The 21,018-nt window shown below is 40.8% G+C and overlaps 1 protein-coding gene across 1 annotated transcript in view; it reads left to right on the forward strand.

Annotated features, from left to right (window-relative positions):
* LOC132423415 (RAD52 motif-containing protein 1-like) overlaps positions 1–8,866 on the forward strand; it is a 50,483-nt gene extending 41,617 nt beyond the window's left edge. Inside the window, exons 4-7 of the mRNA XM_060009151.1 lie at positions 4,460–4,628; positions 5,570–5,668; positions 7,225–7,310; positions 8,765–8,866. Coding sequence (XP_059865134.1) covers positions 4,460–4,628; positions 5,570–5,668; positions 7,225–7,310; positions 8,765–8,866 — 456 coding nt within the window. The remainder of the gene's footprint in view (positions 1–4,459; positions 4,629–5,569; positions 5,669–7,224; positions 7,311–8,764) is intronic.
* Positions 8,867–21,018: the final 12,152 nt, after the last annotated feature.

Raw genomic sequence — 21,018 nt, forward strand, 5'->3', positions numbered from 1 at the left:
AATATTTGTGTACAAGTCTTTGTATGGATGTATACTTCCATTTCTCTTGGGTAAATACCTGCAAGTAGAATGGCTGGATCACTGGTAAGTGTATGTTTAAGTTTTTAAAAAATACCTATTTTCCATAGTGGTTTGATCATTTTACATCTCTACCAGCAGTGTATGAGAGTTGCATCTTCTTCATGTTGCAGCCAACACTTGCTATGCTCAGTATTTTTAATTTTAGATAGTTTAATAGGTGTGTAATTTTTTCTCACTCTAGCATCCCTAACGATTAATCTTGTCAAGCATCTTTTCGTATGCTTATTTTCCATATGTATATCTTTGAATCTTTTATCTATATTTTTCTGGAGTTTTGTGAGTTCTTTATATATTCTTAAAATTAGTCCTTTATCCAATGTGTAAGTTGCTAAGTATTTTCTCCCATTCTGGGACTCATCTTCTCATTCTCTCCGTAGTGTCTTTTGCAGGGCAGAAATTCTTAATTTTGATGGTGGCTAATTTATCTATTTTTTTTCTTTTATGGATTACGCTTTTGGTGTTGTATCTAAGAAATCTTGCCTAACTCAAGGTCATAAAATTTTTCACTTGTTTTGCTCTAGAAGTTTTATAGTTTTGTGTTGCACATTTAGATCTTTGAACCAATTTGAGTTTATTTCTGTATATGGTATCGATGGAAGTTTTTTTTCTTTTGCACCTGGATATTCAATTGTTCCAGCATCATTTGGTGAAAAGACTATCGTTTCTCCTCTCAAATGCCTTTGAACGTGAAAGTCAGTTGTCCACATCTCTGTACTTCTGAACTTTCTATTCTGTTCCTTTGATTTTTTGTGTATCTTTACACTACTATCACCTTGTCTTGGAAGTGTAGCTTCATAAGCCTTGAAATCAGTTGCTGTTAGTTCTTCAACTTTGTTCATTTTCAACATTGTTTTAGTTATTTTAAATTTTATTTCCATATGAATTTTAGAATTAGCTTGTCAATTTCTATAGAAAAGCCTACTTGGATTTTGATCTATAAATCAGTTTGGGGAAAATTGATGTCTTAACAACAGTGAATCTTCTGATCCATGAATACATTTTATCTCTCCATTTATTTAGGTCTTCCTTAATTTCCCCCAGCAATAGTTTTCAGTTTTCAGTGTGCAAGTCTTTTACATCTTTTTTCAGATTTATTTAAGTATTTTATATGTTTGATTCTATTATAAGTAGTATTTAAAACCTTTGATCTCTGATTGTTGGTTGAGATAAATTAATCTTTTTGTATGTTGATCTTGTACCCTGCAAACTTGATAAACTCATTTATTAGTTCCAGTAGCAATTTTGTAGATTCTGTCAGGTTTTCTACATAATCATGTTATCTGCAAATAAAGTAGTTCTACTTCTTCCTTTCCATTCTGAATATCTCTTTTTTTTTGTTTCCCTATTGCACTGGCTAGAACCTTCAGTGCAATGTCAAATAGAAGTAATGTGAGTAGACATCCTTGCTTTTGTCCTGATCCTGGAGTTGTGCCTCACGGGCTCTAGAGCACAGGCCCAGTAGTTGTGGCACAAGGGCTTAGTTGCTCTGCGGCACGTGGGATCTTCGCGGAGAAGGATCGAACCCATGTCCCCTGCGTTGGCACCCAGACTCTTAACCAGTGTGCCAACAAGGAAGTCCCGAGCTGACAAACTTTTGTCAGATGTAAGATAAAGGAGGCTTCATCATCATCACTCTCAAACTGCCTATTAAGAACTCCCTTCAGATTCCAGAAAATGGGTAAATATTCTTTAGTGCATTGTAGAAACCTTATTTCATATTAACTTGCCATCCAAATTTACTTCCGCAGAATTAACATTTCATTATGTTAAGGACCTTTACAATTCCTCTGAATAAGGGAGTGAGGCTTAGACTTCCCAGACCTTTCCCTTTATAATTGTGTGTCTTCTCTGATTGGCTTCTTGCTCTGGCTACTTCCTACTGACCTTGCTGCCTCTTCTCACCCATATTTCTTTACTCACTGATTTCACCTTTATTGAATCTGAGAACTCTCCTCAGATGTGACTCTAGGTACACTACCTCCCACTTCTTTACCCTGTTTAACACCCTCTTCAATCCTGGCAGTACTCCCTGGGATTGAAATGATTTTGTGTCAGACATTCTTTAATTTGCGGACCCTGTGACCATTTCACTTATCACTCAGATATTACAGATGGTCCTGGAAAGATTATGAAACAGTTACTTGGTATCAGTTGTGAGTAATGAGTTCTTTTCTTATATTGGACATTAAGACCATTCCATAAGCGTAGGTTGTGAGATTTTCACAGCATAAAGCCTGGTCACTGATGGCATAATGAAGAAAATGTTCTCCAAGTCACTATAGAGTTGAGAGGAAAGGGCATTCGTATTAGATTTGTTTATTTAATGCAGAGCCTTAGTTTACTACCCACAATCCCGAAATTTTTCCCTACTTTACTTATGCGTTCTTTTTCAATTTTATTTATTTATTTATTTATTTGCTTACACCGGGTCTCAGTTGCAGCAGGCGTGCTCCTTAGTTGCGGCTCAAGGGCTCCCCAGTTGTGGCATGTGGGCTCCCCATTTGCAGCAGGCAGGCTCCTTAAATGTGGCGTGCGAACTCTTAGTTGCAGCATGCATGTGAGACCTAGTTCCCTGAACAGGGATTGAACCTGGGCCCCCTGCATTGGGTTATCGGAATCTTAACCACTGCACCAGCACGGATGTTCCAATTGTGTGTTATTTTATTCATTGGCAGGTATCTTCCTATCATTTTTCCCCTGTGTTTTTTATAAATACAGAAAAGAGAATAGCATCTTAAAATAAAACCAAGGAAAGGCCTAATGTATCTGAGTTTTTCTCAGTAGCACGAAGGGAAAGGTTTGCCAGCAAGAACTGTGGCAAGGTTATCCCAGATGTCAACTGTCTCTACTACCCAGTGGCTCAGAGCCCTTCTGAAGCTTCCTAATTGTCCCGGACAGCTCCATTATAACTCACCGCACAGGACCTAGCCTCCCATCTGACACTCAACATTTAAAAATTACTCTTCATTTCTCCTTCCCTGCAGGCAGCTTCAGTTGGAGAAAGTAATTTCATTTTCTTATGTACTCAGTCATTCACTCAGTCAACAGACCATCACTCCTCTATTATATGCCGATATGTATTCTTCTTTCTGGTAACAAGGAAAGAATAATATATGGTTCCATCAAGCACTTAAGGAGCTCATAAACTAGTGACAGAAGAAGATGCACAAACAAATCAAAAAAGAATTAACATTGCTTTGGCTTTATTTGTATTATTTGAATTTTTATGATTAAATTTATATACTACACCCTGTTCAAATGGAAATAGATGTTTCAGAAAGAAGTAGTGATGTATAAAATCCACAGTAATATGGAAGTTCTTTAGAATTTAGAGAGTTAAGATTGGAAATATTTGCACTCTCAAAGAAGCTTGTTAATGCAGATGAATCTCTAATTCTTTTGGTTGCTTCATTTATATTTATAGAGGTATACATATTCCCTCTTCTAACAGGGGTTAGTAACTTGGGGAGGGGGTGCTACAGATTAAGGTCCTAATTCAGTTTCAGGTCCATCTTGTCTCCTCTTCAGGTCATATTCTCAAGCAGGAGCTACAGGATGAGTTGAGTAAAACAGTCCATACCTTTGCTTACCCCCAGGCCCATAATAGGCTTCAGTTGGGCTTCGTTGGATGCTTTCATCATCACTTTCACCACCGGATGTCAGGGAACCTTCCGGTTAATCAGGGGCCCTGGAAATGATGCAGAAAAGTACTGACTTAAAAATAACAACATTTATTTAGGGCTCACTGTGAACTCATTGCTTAAAATGTCCTACTTAATCTTCACAAACACTCTATGAAATTGGAATTAATAAATCTCAGGTATATCCAAAATAAATCTCTGTGTAGGGTTGTGATATTTTTAGGTCTTTTATGTCTTTAGGTTCATCTCGGCGCCAGACATAAGGAGGTTCATCATAATACACTTGCCCTAAACAGCTCCAGATGCCAAGAATTGGCAAATTAATTCTTTGGTTTCCATGGGTGGTGAAAAAGGATCATCAAGGTAAACTCTGTAGACTTTCTTTGACTAACCAGACTCCTTTCAACATTGAACTCCTAGACTTTACAGAGAAGAATAGAACAGGGCTATGGGGAGGAGATGTGGGAGGCTTCCACATGGAAGTATCTGAGCATTGGCCTGCCATCTAAATTAGTGACAAACTCAATGACTTGGATGGTGGTGTCCATAACTTTCTCCAGTATTTGTATGGTATATCATAAAAAATAGTTGTCCATATCTAGTCATTCCTTTGCAAGTCTCAGTTGATTTTGAAGGGATAGCATACCTAAACTATTACCTGGGATTGCTGGAGTTTAGTTTTTATTTCTAACAACAGAATATGTTGAAGTCTAGCCTTTAATTCAAAATCCTAACAGCTTCAGGATCTTTCTAACCTTGAAGAAAGGGAAAATGAAGATATTGTGACACCACTTCAGAAGCAAAATCTGAAGGTCTTCTGTGCTTTAGAGGTGGTGTTGCCCTCCCACGAGTGCTGGAGTCCTGGAGTTCGCATGGCTGAGGAACCTTTGGATAAGTTGGTAGAAGGTCTGTTTTCCAGTATGTGTGTGTGGGGGGAGGTGAGGGAGTGGGATTTCTCTTTTTCCCTTTCTTTCCGAAACTCAACTTTTCAGATACACCATCACCTTTCTAAGCAACTAAAGCCCTGGGCAGAATTATTCTGCCCGACACTATAGGTTTTTATCTTAGGCAATGCCTGATAGCAAGCTTAGGAGCTTGCTGCCAAGAAGCTTAGGAGGAGGGAAAATAAGTTACGAATTTTTCTTTTTTTGCTTAATCATTATTTTTGTGCTAAAATAGTCATTCAAATACACATATCTTCTGGCCTTCAGTTATCCCAACAAAATCATTGTCTAAAGGTTGAAATAAACTCTTGTGTAAATGTTCAGTCCTTTGCCTCCTATAAAAGGGCCTGAGCAGAATAAGTAAATGGAGATCCCTAGACAGGGGATTCCGATTAGTACTGAGTTTTTTCCTAGAATCCATGGCAGTTGGGCTTAGGGTTTTAAGTCAGAGGCAGGGCTGTTAGCGAATGAGGTGGAGGAGGCTCCACCATCCATCTGAGTGGGTGATGGTTGAGGAGAGGCCAGATCATCTGCACTACAACGAAACCTATCTCACTGTATGATTCCAGCCCTTTACGCAGAGGAGAGCAGTGTCTGTAGCAGTGCAGCCTAAGCTTGTCCATTTGAAATCTGTGAGTAATACGAGATTTCTGCCACGTTTTTGGTTTGCATTTCCCATCTAGTATTTTAGGAACTTCCAGAATAGATCTGAGCAGTAAAAATATGCCATGCCAGGGTATACCTGCAACGGAGACATTCACCCGTAGCCCAGTGTTCTGCCTGCTCTTAATCACTAAGGTAATGATCTAAGGATCACAGATGCATTTTTAGTTTTAAACGTATAACCTAGAAATCAGTTATTCATATAGGCATTTTAAATTCATCTGTTTTGGTTGGATTTAGGGTCATTATTGTTCTTTATGAAAAGGAAGATAACCCAGAAGCTTGCTATTCAGAAAGCTATGACAGATGCATTTCAGAAATTGCTGATTGTGGTTTTAGGTAAGACCTTTTTGATTGTCGTTGAAGTGCTTCAGTTTCAGTGAGCAAATAAACTTATCTGAAAAGTTAATTCGATGAAAATAATGGTTATCTAAAATATTACATATTCTTTCATTCACCCTATGCTTTCACAGCAACAGTCTTAAATTTGTTCTTCGTGGCATTTATGAGAAGAACGACAGCAAATATTATTGTCCCCAGTGTTTAGATGTAGAATGACTTGCCTCAGTTCATACAGAAAGTGTTTGATCCACTTCTTCCTGAATTGCTTGCTTATCATACAGAATAGTGTAGTGATTATAAGCCTTGGACATCTGTGTTTGAGTCCTAACATTGTCTCTTAAATTTTGTTGTTTTTGTTGTTGCAATTTTAGGTTTTTCTAGCCATAGATATTTTCAGGTATTTAATATCTCTAAGCTGCAATTCCTTTATCTGCATATAGGGTTAGTAATTCAGCTTACCACCAAATGAGGGATATTGTAAGCAGACAAAATATATTGACTATTATTATTACCGCTGTTTTCTTGTTGAAGTGTTTATTTCTGATATATTGGGTGAATATGATTCTTATGTCATAATCGGCTATGTTTTTGTGAGCCTTGAAACTGGTCATGCTATTGAATAGCGTTGATTGTGTTCCCTATCGAGTTATACAGCGGTGAGATTGTCACAGGCTGTGCCCAAAGGAAACTTTATGATTAGTAGATTCCCGGAACAGAACTGCTCCCCTGCTTCACAACCCTGCAGGCTTAGAGGCTGAGAAATCCTAGCTAAGTTGTCAGAGAGCTTATTTGCTTGTAAGAGTTGACCCTGGATTGGTCTTGGCCTCCCAGCCTGGGCAGTCGTTCCAGTGAAGTTTGACTTCCCTGGTCATCAGGAAGAATCTCCATCAGCTATAAACTCTGGGTAACAACCTTTAAGAACCAAACTAAATGCCTGAGTTGTTTGTGCCTAATATGCCAAGGTACTCCTTATATGTACAGAAAACTCCTTAGACCAAAAAGCCTGGTGGCTCTAGCTTGCCTTGAGGAAAGCTGTATTGTCCAAAGGGTACATGAGCCAGTTTCTCACAGTAGAGTGTTCAAATGCTCTCTCTCTCTGTCTCTGTCTCCAAAGCTTTGTTCATTTTATCTGGTAGAATTTTTGTTCCAGGGAGTAGGCACTTGCCTTGCTTCTAATAGGAAGTATCTGTTATAGTCCAGTGGTATCTCTCCCAGGTTTGAACTCACTTTGACTCCCACCTAATGCCTTCCTGTTTAATTGTATTGTGATTGAACATCTTTGTTTCCACAGCTTTTAATTTCAATGTCCTTATTCCTTAGTTCTCATTTCTAAGATCATAAATTTTTGAACCAAAGTTGATACTTCTTATATATGTTTTCACAAATAATTATGATAAAAACTGAAGTGTCAGATGAAGGAACTTATAGGAAAATGCTATTATTTTCTGCTTTTAGAAGTCAAAAGTATGTCTAATTATTCTGTGCTACCATTGTATATAGGAAGTTTTAGAACAAGAAAACTTCTGAATTGATCCTTGTTAACTTTATTACAGAAAGTGGTAAAACAGCTGTGGCCTATAGTTCTTGTGAAGAGGTCACAGATGCTAGAATCGAAGAGGAACTACAGGATTTAATTCAAGTATGTGGAGATAAAAGCTCAAGGGGTACACAGCCAATGTAGCCATAATTCAAAACAACCAGCAGGATTTCGAAGACTTCAGCATATCTACTAAGTTCTATCTTCCTTAGGAAATGGTGAAAATCTGAAAGTGCTTTTGAGGCAGGGAATTTCTAGGACTTTTCCAAGTCCCGGGCCTTGTCTCTGGCCCCTTATTTGAAGTTTGGAGAGCAGCATTGAGGACCACCAGTGTACGTCTATGGTTGTGGACACAGGAGAAGACACAGGCCTTTTAGAACTCCCCTCAAATAGAATTGCAAGGATTTGGGAACAAAGTAACTATGGTCTTAAGTGTGATTATGCTACACTGTTTAAAAACTATTCATGCCTTTCAAGTAAGGTATATTACTCAGATCTCAGCATCTCATATGTATCTTGTGTTAAATATTTTGCCAAAGAACCTTTCTGTAAACCAGTTATATGGATGCCTCGAATTAGGGATTAAGTTGTCAACCTAATTTCTGAAAGAAAACATTAATGTACTGCATATAGGATTTTCATTTAAAAGGAGCAAAAAATGTGTTTCATGTCACTGAGAGCTTAATTTTTGGCTAGATCTGATTATTTAACTCACCCCAATGTTGCAAAGCTTGTTTTGAAGGGAAGAAAGTAGAGAAAGAAAAGGTGGTTTTGTTCTGAAAAATGAAAACTTTTTGAAAGTTGTTCCCGTACAAAATAATTATTTCAATTCAATTTAAATCAGTCAAGGAAACTTGAAACGTATCCATGTTTGGGCTTTAAATAGTCTAGCTTCCTACGAAATGTGAGAGGAAAGGGTTCCGTATTGATACTAAAGATTCTGGAAACCTGATTATAACAAGAGATCCACTCCTAAATGAGGCCAATCTTGGAATCAGTTCCATTTAGAAACCATTATGTGCTAGGCACTGGAAATAAGGTGAAGCTCCTTCTCTCTTGGAGTTTAGGTGTTAAAGGTGTAACAGACAATTAAAAAGGACTAAAATTAAATAGATTATGAAAAGGACTGTGAAGAAATTAAACTGAGTGCTAGTTACAGTATTTCAAGAAAATTACTTAACATGCTGACTTTAACATTCTAAGTATCTTCTCCATATGTGCACACAAGGTAGACCTCTGAAAAGTGACACTGTAGTTTTTTCTAGATTAATGGCTCTGTTGGGACAAGTTGGGATGGGCGAAGTTTTCCCATGCTAATGTAAAGGGCCATTCACTTGGTTTTAGACTCTCTTTCCCAGAATGAATTGCTCACCTGCCCCAAATCCCTCCTACAGAAGTTCTGGAGTCATCCCTGATTCAGTGGTGACCCCCTAATAATAGAGTGGTGAATGAATCATGAGACGTGAATACTGAGAGTTTGGAGGAAGTGGCAACATTTTAGCATAATTGTAAGGAGTGTTCCCTTCCCGCCACCCTAACTGTTGCTCATTTTGCAGGTCAGCTACTTTTCTTGTCAGCCGTGTGGCCAAAGGGAGCAGGAATGTCTCTCAGACTTCAGCTTTCAGGAGGAAGAGTTCAGATTGCCAGAACTGGACTAGCACTTTTGAATTTCCCAGAATGCCAGGTCCTTTGGTTTCCTCGGGAAGCTCTGCATCCTTCCCTCCCGCTCAACCTCTGGGCTGCTGGAGTTTGGGGCCACTCGGGTCTGCAGCCCACATCCCGCCTCATTGTTTGGGGCCAGGGAGGGCAGGGCGGGGTTGGGAAGAGGGCCCTGCGGAAGGTAATTGTCACCTTTGCAGGGGGAAGGATGGCTTGCGTCCTGGGGACTCTTGGAGAAAGTCCCACTATGTTGGCACGGATTGGATCTCCGCATGAGCCTAATAACGGTGGCGTAAGTAAAGACGTCATAAATAACGGGTGGGTCGTTAGGCGGGGGTGGGGCGCGCGGTTGCTAGTGTGAGCCGTCGCTTTGGCGCTGGCATAGCGGTTCAGCTCGGACGCAGGATTTGGCTCCGGCTCCTCACTGGCCTGGGTCACTGCCCCTGGAGCCGCTGCATGTTATGTCCCGGCTGTGCCATTGGTTGTCACGGCTCTTCCTCGCATGGCAAGGACGGTGGCTTCCAGTCCAGGCAGTTCAGCCTCTGGAGTGGGACCTTGGGCCCGTCCAGGTGACCCCCAACCTCCCGCGGCTGACAGAGGCTTGGTCTTCACAGGCCTCAGACCCTCCTCCCAAATTGCCCCATGCCCTTACACCCCTGGCAGAAGCCGGGGGCTTTAATTACTTAACGTCCTTGTCTCCAGTCCAGATGTTGGCCCTGCCTCATCAGAAGTTGACTGAGACTGGGGTTCCATACCCGGACACGGATTCGGTTGGAGAGCTGCCTACAGGGCCAGATCAGTTTGCTGTTCCACATCAGGATCTGAATAACAAGCAAACCCAACATCAAAAGCTCCCAGAGGCAGTTCCAGTGCCAGACTGGGATCAGAATCAGCCCTTGGTTCTCCCTTCTCGACACAAAAGTAAGACTAAACACATAGGTCTAGAGGAGGCTGAAGGTCGCCAATGATTTGAAATACTTGTTCCACCTCTAGGTAGTAACAGCTCAACACCAATGAAGTTTATTGTTTCACCCCCAAACCTGAAGAAAGATCTAGTTCAGCATCAACGGCTTGACAAAATTATTGTTGGAACTATAGGCCAATTTCAAAAAAACACTCAGGGTCTAGAACGACAGTTGCAGGGTGATTATTTAGATCCCAGTATGGATGCCATTTATCCTGAGGACAGCCTACCTAGGGATTTTTTGGGGTGCCCAGATGAACCTACGGAACCCCCTGAGGAAGCTGAAATTTCTCCATCCCAGCAGGATGGCCCAGTGCTAAGTTTGATCACTTGATTAAGGTGGTTTCTTCCATATCTCTCCATGGTAAAATTATTGTTCCCCTTGGTAATTGATAAATAATCTGTGGGGTGATACTTTGGGATCAGTGAAGATCCTACTTTCAAACAACTCTTCACCCAACTGTGCATCAATGATAATCTCTGTCTGAATCCATTATTACATTGATAGTTGCAAGATGACAGTTTCCTATTCTATCATCCATTTTGCATTTATTAGCTGACATTATTCTATACAGAAGAGCTCCCCCACTTCATTTTGAGTATCCCTATGAACTCATGTGCTTTTTTAAAATTAACTATGTTATACCTTATTATAATGATAATGTTATTCTTTGGAATATTCCTTTTGTCTGGATTTGGCCAATGCGATCTCTGTTATTGTTTAACCACACGATGCTTTTTTTATTACTAGAATAACTTCTAATATATTACTACTCACAAATGGGAACTGAGAAAGGGATTCCAGAAGGTGCGGTCTTATTCAGACTCTTCTTAGAAGTTTGCCTACTTCCTGTGTACTCTCAACCCAAAGTGAGGCTTTTGGGTTGGAAGGAGATAATTCTGAATTAAACTACAGATCAGTGTCACCCAATTGTAATCCCTATTCCCTTTTTTCTAGGCATACCATACCTACTGCCATCCTAATCCTTCTGTTGGGCACCTCTCTCCTCCTCTATATTTATTTACAACAGTCAAGAGCAGCAATTGGCCAACCGGCCCCTATTCAGTTCTCCAGTCCATATGCCCCAAGAACTCCTTTTTTAACTGGTCTATGGTGGTCTTGGCCTACCTCTTCTACCTACTCAAGTAACTCTTTTTTTATTTTTTATTTTTTGGTACGCGGGCCACTCACTGTTGTGGCCTCTCCCGTCGCGGAGCATAGGCTCCAGACGTGCAGGCTCAGTGGCCATGACTCACGGCCCCAGCGGCTCCGCGGCATGTGGGATCTTCCCGAACCGGGGCACGGACCCGCATCCCCTGCATCGGCAGGCGGACTCTCAACCACTGCGCCACCAGGGAAGCCCTCAAGTAACTCTTTTACCACGAATTTAACTATCTGTGTTTCCGTTTATAGGATCTTACCTAGCCGTATGGCCTGCTGCCTCTGCCAATTTAAAAATACCATTGAGGTTGTCTGTAAGACAGTCAAGATGCATTGTGACAGTGAATGCCTGACAGAAGTCACACATTGTGGTGAGTCTCAATTGTGGGATAATAAATTTTTAATTTAATTTTATTTGTAATCAATGATGATAATTTTTAAAATTAATTTAAAATTAAAATTAGTGATGTAATTTCATTATTTCAATTCATTCATTCAGAGTTCCAGCTCCCTAAGTTTCTAAGAACTACCCCCTTGGTAAGAATCAGAGTGTTGATTACATTATTAAGCTAATAGTTGCTCAGTTACATTGTTAGCTTAATAATGTTACTGATCCACATACATAAAGGGACAAGAGAACGGAATGGAAGCGGGAAGGGAATTAACATTAATGGCCACATATCTTATGCTGTGCTCTCTGCAAATGAGAACTTATTCATAGAGTGCATCACAGTTTGTAAACTGATTTTATATACATTAGGTCTCAAGTACCATTTGTGTTATAGGACAGGTGTAAATATATTTTTGTTTATTTTGTTTGTTTCTGCAATTGTATAAAGAGTACAAGTGATGCTGTTTTATGTCCTATTTGGAGGCTGAGATTTCTGGTTCCATAACGAGAAGCTGCTACCTAGCCCTTCTAATGGAATGGAGAGCTAGTTCATTCTTAGACTGTCCAGCTCTGAACTTGCTCTGAATATCAAGCTTTTCTATCCACAAAACACTTAGGGGCTTTCAACTATTTTTCTATATATTAGATTTATTGGCACTAACTTGGTGACTTCCAAAATGTGCTTTCATGCCCACGTAGCTTGAATACAGGTCTCTATCGCTGATCTAGAGCACATCATAAATAATAACACTTTGCTAGTTATATAAAGACAATATCGCTGATTTTTCAACACAATTTGTTTTTTTTGTCTGTGACACACAGCTTGTGGGATCTTAGCTCCACAATCAGGGATTGAACCCAGGCCACAGCAGGGAAAGTGCCGGGTCCTAACCACTTGACCACCAGTGAACTCCCCCAAACAATTTTTTTACTAGTTGTATTACTCCCTTGTCCCCCAGAAGTGGGCAGAAAAGGCATTTTTAATCTCCTTTTACAGGTGAGGAGAAACAAGGTGAGAGGTGTTAAGTGCTATGATCCTAGTGCCCCAATCTCCTCCCTCCAGTTTGGGGCTCTCTGCAAGCCCATGCTCCTCCTTTCTCATGACACTTCCCTCCTCCTTTGACCCTTAGGAAAAATACTTTTAATCCTTTTGGAAGAGAATCCCAGCTACACAATGGTACACATTACCTTCCCACAGTCAGAAGCTTTGGATGGTTCCCCAAGTAAAGCTGGAAATATTAGAAGTAAAATGAAATGAAAGCAAAGTAGCCATCTGACAGAAGTTGCTTTTTCCCTTCTGCATTTTGGACCTCAAGTATTATTCCATTGATTTGTTGAACATTCCACGTTGGCATACAAGCGGGCAAATCTCTTATACCCCAGATCCCTGCCCAAATTTTAGCAATGAGCCCAGGCGGACATAGTGTTTTTTTCTGTATAGATCCATCTGTTATGAGGGCTGGGACATATGGAAGCAGGGAGTGAGCAAAGGACTCAGTGGGTGGGTGGAGAAGAAAATGTCCAGATGACGACCTGTTAACAGGGGTCGTTGTCGTGGTCATCTGTGATAGTAGCAAGGACACAAGCACACTAAAGAGGTGGATAGAGGAAGCCTCACACTCCTCTGCCTCTGAGGAAGGGCAGGATCGGGTATATAAATTTGAGGAGTCACAGTACATCTGCAGAGAGTCCCGCTGAGTAGGGGAATATTTGTCTTCCAGCCTTGGACTTTCTTCAGTTCTGGCCCCTGGGAACCAGTGGAGTAATCCTGAATATAGTTAATGTATTTCACACTACAGAATTTTCTGAGTAGATAGCCACTTTTTCAAGACATATCATTTTGCTCTTGCCAGTCATAGACTTAAGTGTGTGTTTCTTTTTCTCCTAAGTGGCACTCAAACGTTGACAGATTCCTAATTTATTTGGCTGTGGACTGACTAAAAGCTGTCCCATCAGTCTTCAATGATCAAAAACAGTTATTTTTGACAGATGAAGAAACATCTATAGGGAATGCAAAAGGATCGTTGATGAAGGTGTTGCAAGCCTGGAAGAAGAACAGCAGCGAGCTGACTATTGAGTCAGAGAGGGCATCCTCAGATAAAGTGCTGTCAGCTTGTCAGGCTTCATGAATGAGCAGCTGGACTTTAATAATAAAAGTGATATTATCAGTGCACTGAATTACATACTGCCTTTTATCTCAGAGGGAAATCTAGGAGATGTGGAATCAACATTATTACCATTCATTCAACTTCTTTTTTCAAATACACAAGATGGAGATATGCCACTGGGCATTCTGAAAATCAGTACAAGGAGCCCTTCTGTTAAAGCTGTACCCAACAATTCAACTAATAAAAATAAATTGAAGAAACTTCACTTTCTGGAAAATTTGTTAGATGCAGAAACCGAAGAAAAATTTGATGAGGTTAAAAAGGAAGATAAACCTGCCACGCATACGCGTTCCAACCATTTAGGTGCCATGTTTAAACTCTACATCTTTCAAAAGAAATTGGAAGCTGCCCAACCAGAGAAAGACAGCCTAGCAAAGATTGAGAGTACAGAGAAAAAGCTGCTGAGAGTGAACAGGGTCCTCAGGGCTCAAGGGGCATACAGAAAATGCACCTCAGAGCAGTGGGAGATGAGAGCGTCAGGAGGAAACGGAATGCCCAGAAATCTGTGGCGAACACTGCTGAAGAAAGAAGGCTCAGGAGGCCATCCCCAATAAAGCTGAAACAGCTTCTCATGGTGCAGAGGCCCAGGAAGCTGGTGGGAAAGTCGTCCAATGCAGAGTCTTCATTCATAAAGGAACACAAGGCAGCAGCCTCCTCTTCCCTGAAACAGTACTTCAAGGGCAGGCCTTCTGCCTCCATCCGTCCAAAATCCCCATCTGAGGTTAAAAGCAAATCAAAAGACTTATCCCACACTATTTTTGTTTTAGAAGCTGTAAAGTCTAGAGTTAGAAATATTGCATCTCCTGAACTAATCTCACCTTCTGGTGAAAAATATATCTTGCATAAAACTCAGTCTCATCGGGTCCACAGAAAACCCAAAGTCAAAAGGAGTCGAAAGTTCAGAAAGAAAAGTTCACTCAATAGAATGATGCTTGCAAGCTCTCCGTTCTCTGCAGCAAGGAGTCTCATAAATTCCCCTCCACGAGAGGCTGTTTCACCTTGAAGAGAAGTGACTTCTCAGGAAAATCCTTTTCCAGCATTATTTTCTTTTACAGACACTTCTGCAGAAAACACTAGTTCAGAAAACAATACTGCACAAAATGTTTCTGATGAAATTATTTCTAGAGGAAACTCTACTCTGCCAGGAGGAAACGGCCCTGGAAACACTACCCATAGGAACGTCTCCACTGCACATTCTACTGTTGCTGCAGATAACAGTATGCCCACTGTTCAACACACCAACAAAACACAATGGGAGTACCACAACATGGGCACTGAATTATCCTCCGAGCCCACAGGCTTCACTTTCCCAGGGCTCACATCCCCAGGTGATGAAGTTGAAACTCAGCTAAACCAGCAGCTCTCGTCCCTCATCCCCAATAATGACATGCGAAGGCTCATTTCTCATGTTATCCAGACTTTGAAAATGGACTGCTCAGAGGCCCACGTGCAGCTGGCCTGTGCCAGCCTCATCTCTAAAACAGGCCTCCTGATGAAACTTCTCAGCAAGCAGCAAGAAGTAAATGTTTCCAACGCGGAATGGCATACGGATCAGTGGAAAACTGACAACTATATCAGTGAGAGCACAGAAGCCCAGAGTGAGCAGAAAGAGCAGCAGTCAAGTGAGGTGAGGATAACCCCTGACACACAGGAGTTGGACTTTCACTCAGTTTAGGATATGCCATTAACATGCCCAGGCAGGAATACCACGGGCTCCTAGTCTGTATCTTTTCTTCAGCCATGAAACTGGCTAAGACAGTGATCTCCCATTTTGCTCGTTTAGAGAGTGTGCCACTATTCCTAGGGTAGACGAGAAAAGGCAAAACACAAGATAAATAATGTGTAGATAAATAAATTTTAGAAGAAAATGCTAATGGTAAGATTAATAACATTCATTTTGGCTTGTTCTTATAGAAGCTACTCACCTGAAAGGATTGGGTTTTATAGTATTTTAAGAATAGTTAACTATCATTTAGAATAGGATTAAAAATAGCTTTCATCCCTTCCATCTCCTTGTGTTTAAAAAATTGTATTTATTTTTTTTAGCACACAGAAGAAGTTCCAGGATATGGCTATAACAACAAACTCATCTTGGCAATATCTGTAACTGTAGTAATGACGATTTTGGTTACAATTCTCTGTCTCATTGAGTTAAGGACAATAATTAATTCAGATTCAGAAGCCACAAACTGAGAATCAAAGCCACCTTTCCTCCTCCTACTACTTGATTCTTCTCTTTAATCAGGAGGACTGAATACACTTTGTTCTTTTACTGAAAAGTATATTCCCAGGATTTTTGTTTGTTTGTTTGTGTTTTTGTTTGTTTGTTCTCTGCGTTGGGTCTTCATGGCGGTGTGCAGGCTTCTCATTGTGGTGGCTACTCTTGTTGTGGAGTACGGGCTCTAGGCACGCGGGCTTAGGAATTGTGGCTCATGGACTTAGTTGCTACGCAGCATGTCGGACCTTCCCAGACCAGGGATCAAACCCGCGTCCCCTTCACTGGCAGGCGAATTCTAACCACTGTGCCACCAGGGAAGTCTCCACAGGATTTTTAAAGGAACTCCACTCCCAGGAGATCTCTATGGAATTGGATCCATGGTGACAAGCCATTGGACTATTTTGACAAGTGAAGTTTATAAGAAGGCCAGAGTTGACATGATAGTAAAATTTCTTCAACACAAAAAACTATGCTGATTTGTTGTACTCACCAGTCACTCTCATTCTACTGTTGATTTCTTTACTTGTTGGCTGAAATGATGAGAGATATAGGATCTCCATACTCATGGAGCGATCAGTCACCCTGGGAGGGCTAAAAAGATGTGCCTAAAAGATAAGAGTGTGATCTCTTCAATTCCTTAGGTTTACTTAGCAGCTTTCTTCTCCGGTGTATTAGGAATTGTGTAGATAGCTTCCATTAAAACACTGCAAATAAAATCCTGCAGCAGGCTACCCTGAAGTTTGTCATATTTATAGTAGCCTATTCCTGGAGCTAGCCTGTTTACCTTTATGTTCAGTTACATAATGGTTTATTACTTTTCCCAACAGGCAGTTGCTAACATTAAAAGAGTGACTTTAATAAGCTGACAGTCTTGATTCTACCCTACCAATCCAACCTACTTTATTGACCTTTTCTCTTGTAATGGCAGCCCCGCATTCCAGCCAAAGCAGCTCCTCAGTATACGCTAGTTACACCAAACCCATTCCTACTTTTGTCTGTGCCTTTGACCATCTAAAATTCCTTTATTTTGCTTTGCCTGTGGAAGTCCTATGAATCTCTCACAAACCAACTCAAGTTCAGTTATCTTTCTTCATAAAGCATTCCCTGAATACTCCAGCCCTCCTGATCCTTGTCCTGTGAGGTTTGTCACCATTTCTTAGGGGTCATAGCAAAGCAGTCCCCTCCCCTCAGAACTGACAACAGTGGTAAGCAGTTTTTAAAAGGCAGCCCCCCAAGAGAGAAACACCAATATTAGCACATCACGGAGCTGAGCAGAGATGTGTAAGGACCAATGGCTTCCTGGCCTATCAGACTTGAATAAAACCTGACATGATGTACTAACTTCTCAATAGAAATGTGTCTGTCTGCAGGAGGGTTGGTCAGTAGTGAAAGCATAGAAAAGGTGAGGAGAGACCAAGGTGAGGAGATGAGAGCGTCAGGAGGAAACGGAATGCCCAGCAATCTGTGGCGAACACTGCCGAAGAAAGAAGGCTCAGGAGGCCATCCCCAAGAAAGCTGAAACAGCTTCTCATGGTGCAGAGGCCCAGGAAGCTGGTGGGAAAGTCGTTCAATGCAGAGTCTTTATTCATAAAGGAGGAGAGCAGTGCCCATCCTCACATTGCCCGAGAGTAGAGATGGCACCTTAGGCAGCATAACTGAAGAGTCAGGCCCACTAGCCAGGCTGTGCCTGTTGAGGAGATGGGCCGATCCAGCTACCTCAGGCCTTCCCATTAAATTCTCGATTCAGCTGATTCCTTTTCTAATTCTGTTCTCACCAAGTAGCCTTCGATTTTGTGACTGTGCTTGAGTGTGCCACTGAGGCCTGTATCTACAAAAGGTAATTCACTGATTGTGCTGACACGGATGCCCTGTGTGTAGAAGAGATTTATTTCTCATTGTTAAGTAATAATTTGGCATTCTGATTTTTGATCAATCCTGTGATATTGATAAAGTGAGACTGCCACAACAGGAAGACATGAGTTCTCTCTTGGTGAGGAAGAGTATGATTTCTGAGCCTAGGAGGCTGGGGACTAGCATGGGGTCAGCTTGCTAGTCATTGGCCATTGCCCAGACTGTACCCTCTACATCTCCAGGTGGCATATGGCTTTTTGCTTTTTGACAATTTCTGTAAAGTCCCCTTTTTATTGTTTTTAACTTCTATGTAGTTTAACCTTGCATTTGTTTTCTTTTGTTTTGATTTCGCCTGCGAGATCTTAGTTCCCCAAGTAGGGATTAAACCTGTAGCCTCTGCAGTGAAACCGAGGAGTCGTAACCATTATTTCCTCTCCCCACTTATATGATAAGCCTTTTGAGGACAGGGGCCATGCAGTGCTCTTCCTATGGTAGCCAATAATGGTGTTCCGCGGAAGGGAGATGAGGCGTTATGTCAATTCCACAGTGAGGAAAAATGCAGCCGAATATTTATCTGAAGTAGCATAGAGTCAAGCAATAGACCCATGTTTTCTTAAGACTTTTGAGATGTCATGTTTTAATATTCGAATCAGTGAAAAAAAATGAATTAATGGTGATAGAATAGCTGCCTAACTCTTTGGGGGGTAAATAATAGCAGATCCCCATTTTTCATCTTAAAGAAACATATTTCCATAAATGTGAAGAAAGACCACATAAAGGTATTAGAAGAAAATAAAAGCAATATTTTTATAATCTTATGGTGGGAAAGAGCCTTCAGAGCCTGATGCCACAAGCAGAGCCTTTGATATATTCCACCATCTTGTCTGTGACACCAGCTTAGCACTGATTCATGCCAAGCGTAGGAGGAAGAGTTTTCCATATATTGTCTGATTTAATGCCCACAGTCCTGTAAGGTTGATATTACTATCCCTCCTTCATAGATGAAGGAGATCAATGTAAGGCCCCAGTGGCCAAACCAAAAGCAGAAGCCAGTTTCACCCGACTGCAAAGCTTGTGCTCCCTACTCCACTCTTTTGTCTTGTCTCCTCAGAGACAAAAAAACTGGAAAGATTCGAAACACTGAAATTCAATGAAAGCCAGTATTTCTTTACTCTAAGGAGTTTGTTGTTTGTTTGTTTGGTTGTTTGGGCGTGGGGGGTTTGGCCATGCTGTGCAGCTTGCGGGATCTCAGTTCCCTGACCAGGGATTGAACCTCGGGCCACAGCAGTGAAAGAGCCAAGGCCTAACCACTGGACCACCAGGGAACTCCCAAGAGTTTCATAAGTCAACAAGAAGAAGACAAACAGTCCAGGGAAAAAGGGGGCAAGGGCTGTGAAGAGTAGGATGTGTGTTGACAGTCAGCCACCATATCTGCCCGACCTCTCCTCATGGCTCATGTGTGGTGGGTTTTGTTAGCCAGGCCTTTGTCACCTCATGACATAAAAATAATCCATAATATTTTATTCAAGTACTTTAATAATCTGTCTAGAATTTGTTGTATTTGTTTTTTTCGTGTGGTTGAGGTAGGGGATCTAACATTTTCCCCCTGTATGAACATCTCATTGTTTTCAAACATTTCACTGAATGGTTTAGTCTTTCTTCCCTGGTCTAATATCCTATCTTTATCTGGACTCTATTCTGTGATCCAGTTATCTTGTCCTGTACCAGTACCAATATCACAGTGCTTAATTCCAGTTGCTCTATAACATATGTTATATCTGGTAGGGCAAGGTCCTACTCTTTGACCTTCTTTTTCATACATTTCATAACTATTCTTACATATATTCTCTACCAAATGTCTGCTGGCCAGGTTTCATTTAAAAATTATTTTGGCTATAAATGGATTGCATTGAATTTGGAGGTTAATGTGAGGAGAATTGATGTCTTTTCAGCCGTCTAGGAGGATGGTATCTCATGCCATGTAAGTACATCTTCTTAATGTCCTTCAGAAAAGTTTTAATATTTTCATCACATAGGTCTTACAAATTTTTGGTTAAGTTTATCCCTAGGTACTTTATGCATTTCAATTGATATAGTAAATGGGATGTTTCTTCTGTTTCTTCGTTAGTTATTTGTGTTATATGGGAAAGCTATCGAGGCTTATATGTGGATCTCTTGATTTTGTATGGAGCCATCTTACTCATGTTGTTTCCAATAAAATTTCGGTTGATTCTTTTGGTCTTTTTAGGTCCCTCATTTCATGTGGAAATATTTTTGTCTCTTCCTTTCCAATACTTCCTTTTTCTTATCGTACTGATTAAGACCTCCTCCACAATGATCAATAGTAGCAGTAATCATGGGCATCCTACTCTTGGTCTTGACTTTAAAACAATGCTTAGGTTTCTGCTAGATACTTTTATTTTCTTTTCCTACTTCTAAGAGATTTACTAGGAATTATCTGTTGAACGTTATCTAAAACAGTCAATAAAATATATCGCCTGCTGCATGCAAGTCCCTATGTTAGGTACTGTGGAAGAGTCAAAGGATTATTAAACAGGGTAGATTTCCTTTCCTTAAAAACGTTATCATCTCACTGGGTAGATAAGATTTAAAGTAAAAAGGAATGAATAAGGATTTGGAAATACTTGTAATGGCTAATCATGATCACGTTTTCTTTCAAAACAGATTTATTCTCATAGAATTGCAAAAGAGGAAGTGAAAAAGAGAAGCAGAAGGTAAATATTGGTTTTGAAAGCAGAATTTTACAACTAGAGGAGAACTTAGAACTCATCTATTTCAATTTCCTGACCAAAGGCAGGAAGAATGTTTAATTACCCTAATGGTTTACCCTAATTTATTTATTAGCAGAATTAGCTCCCCAGCCCAAGCTGACTTAGAACAGGACTGGCACCGATTCATCTCCTTTCACTAGTCCTTTAAGGAAAGAGGGTGGACGGGGAGAGGTTTTGGTTGTACCTGTTCCTGCTGGCCTGATGCCTGGTTCCTAGGCATCAGGACAGGCCAGAGGCCTTCTAGGAGGCTCTGGGGTAGGGAAGGCCACATGGTTGGGGATGTAGGGGCTGGCCTCACTCAAAGCTGACAAAAGGTAGAACATATGAGTCCCTTTTGTAATTTGGCAAGGAAACTTCGCTTCTCATCCTACTGTTTTTTATGCCCCTACTCTATTCCCTTTATCCAAACCTCATAGAATTTTAACCTGGAGAAAGGTTAGACAGTAGTTTGTCTCTTCCTTTTATAATAAGGAAATGGAGAAGGAGAAGGGGAAAATATATTGCCCCATGGTCATACTGCTAGTGATTATCAAAAAGAAGGGGGTCCCTTTCCACTGAGGACTTCTCTACTGATCGCACTGTGCTTGGGCTGTGAGCTACGTTTT

This window comes from Delphinus delphis, chromosome 1, assembly GCF_949987515.2.
Source record: "Delphinus delphis chromosome 1, mDelDel1.2, whole genome shotgun sequence".
Lineage (NCBI taxonomy): Eukaryota > Metazoa > Chordata > Mammalia > Artiodactyla > Delphinidae > Delphinus > Delphinus delphis.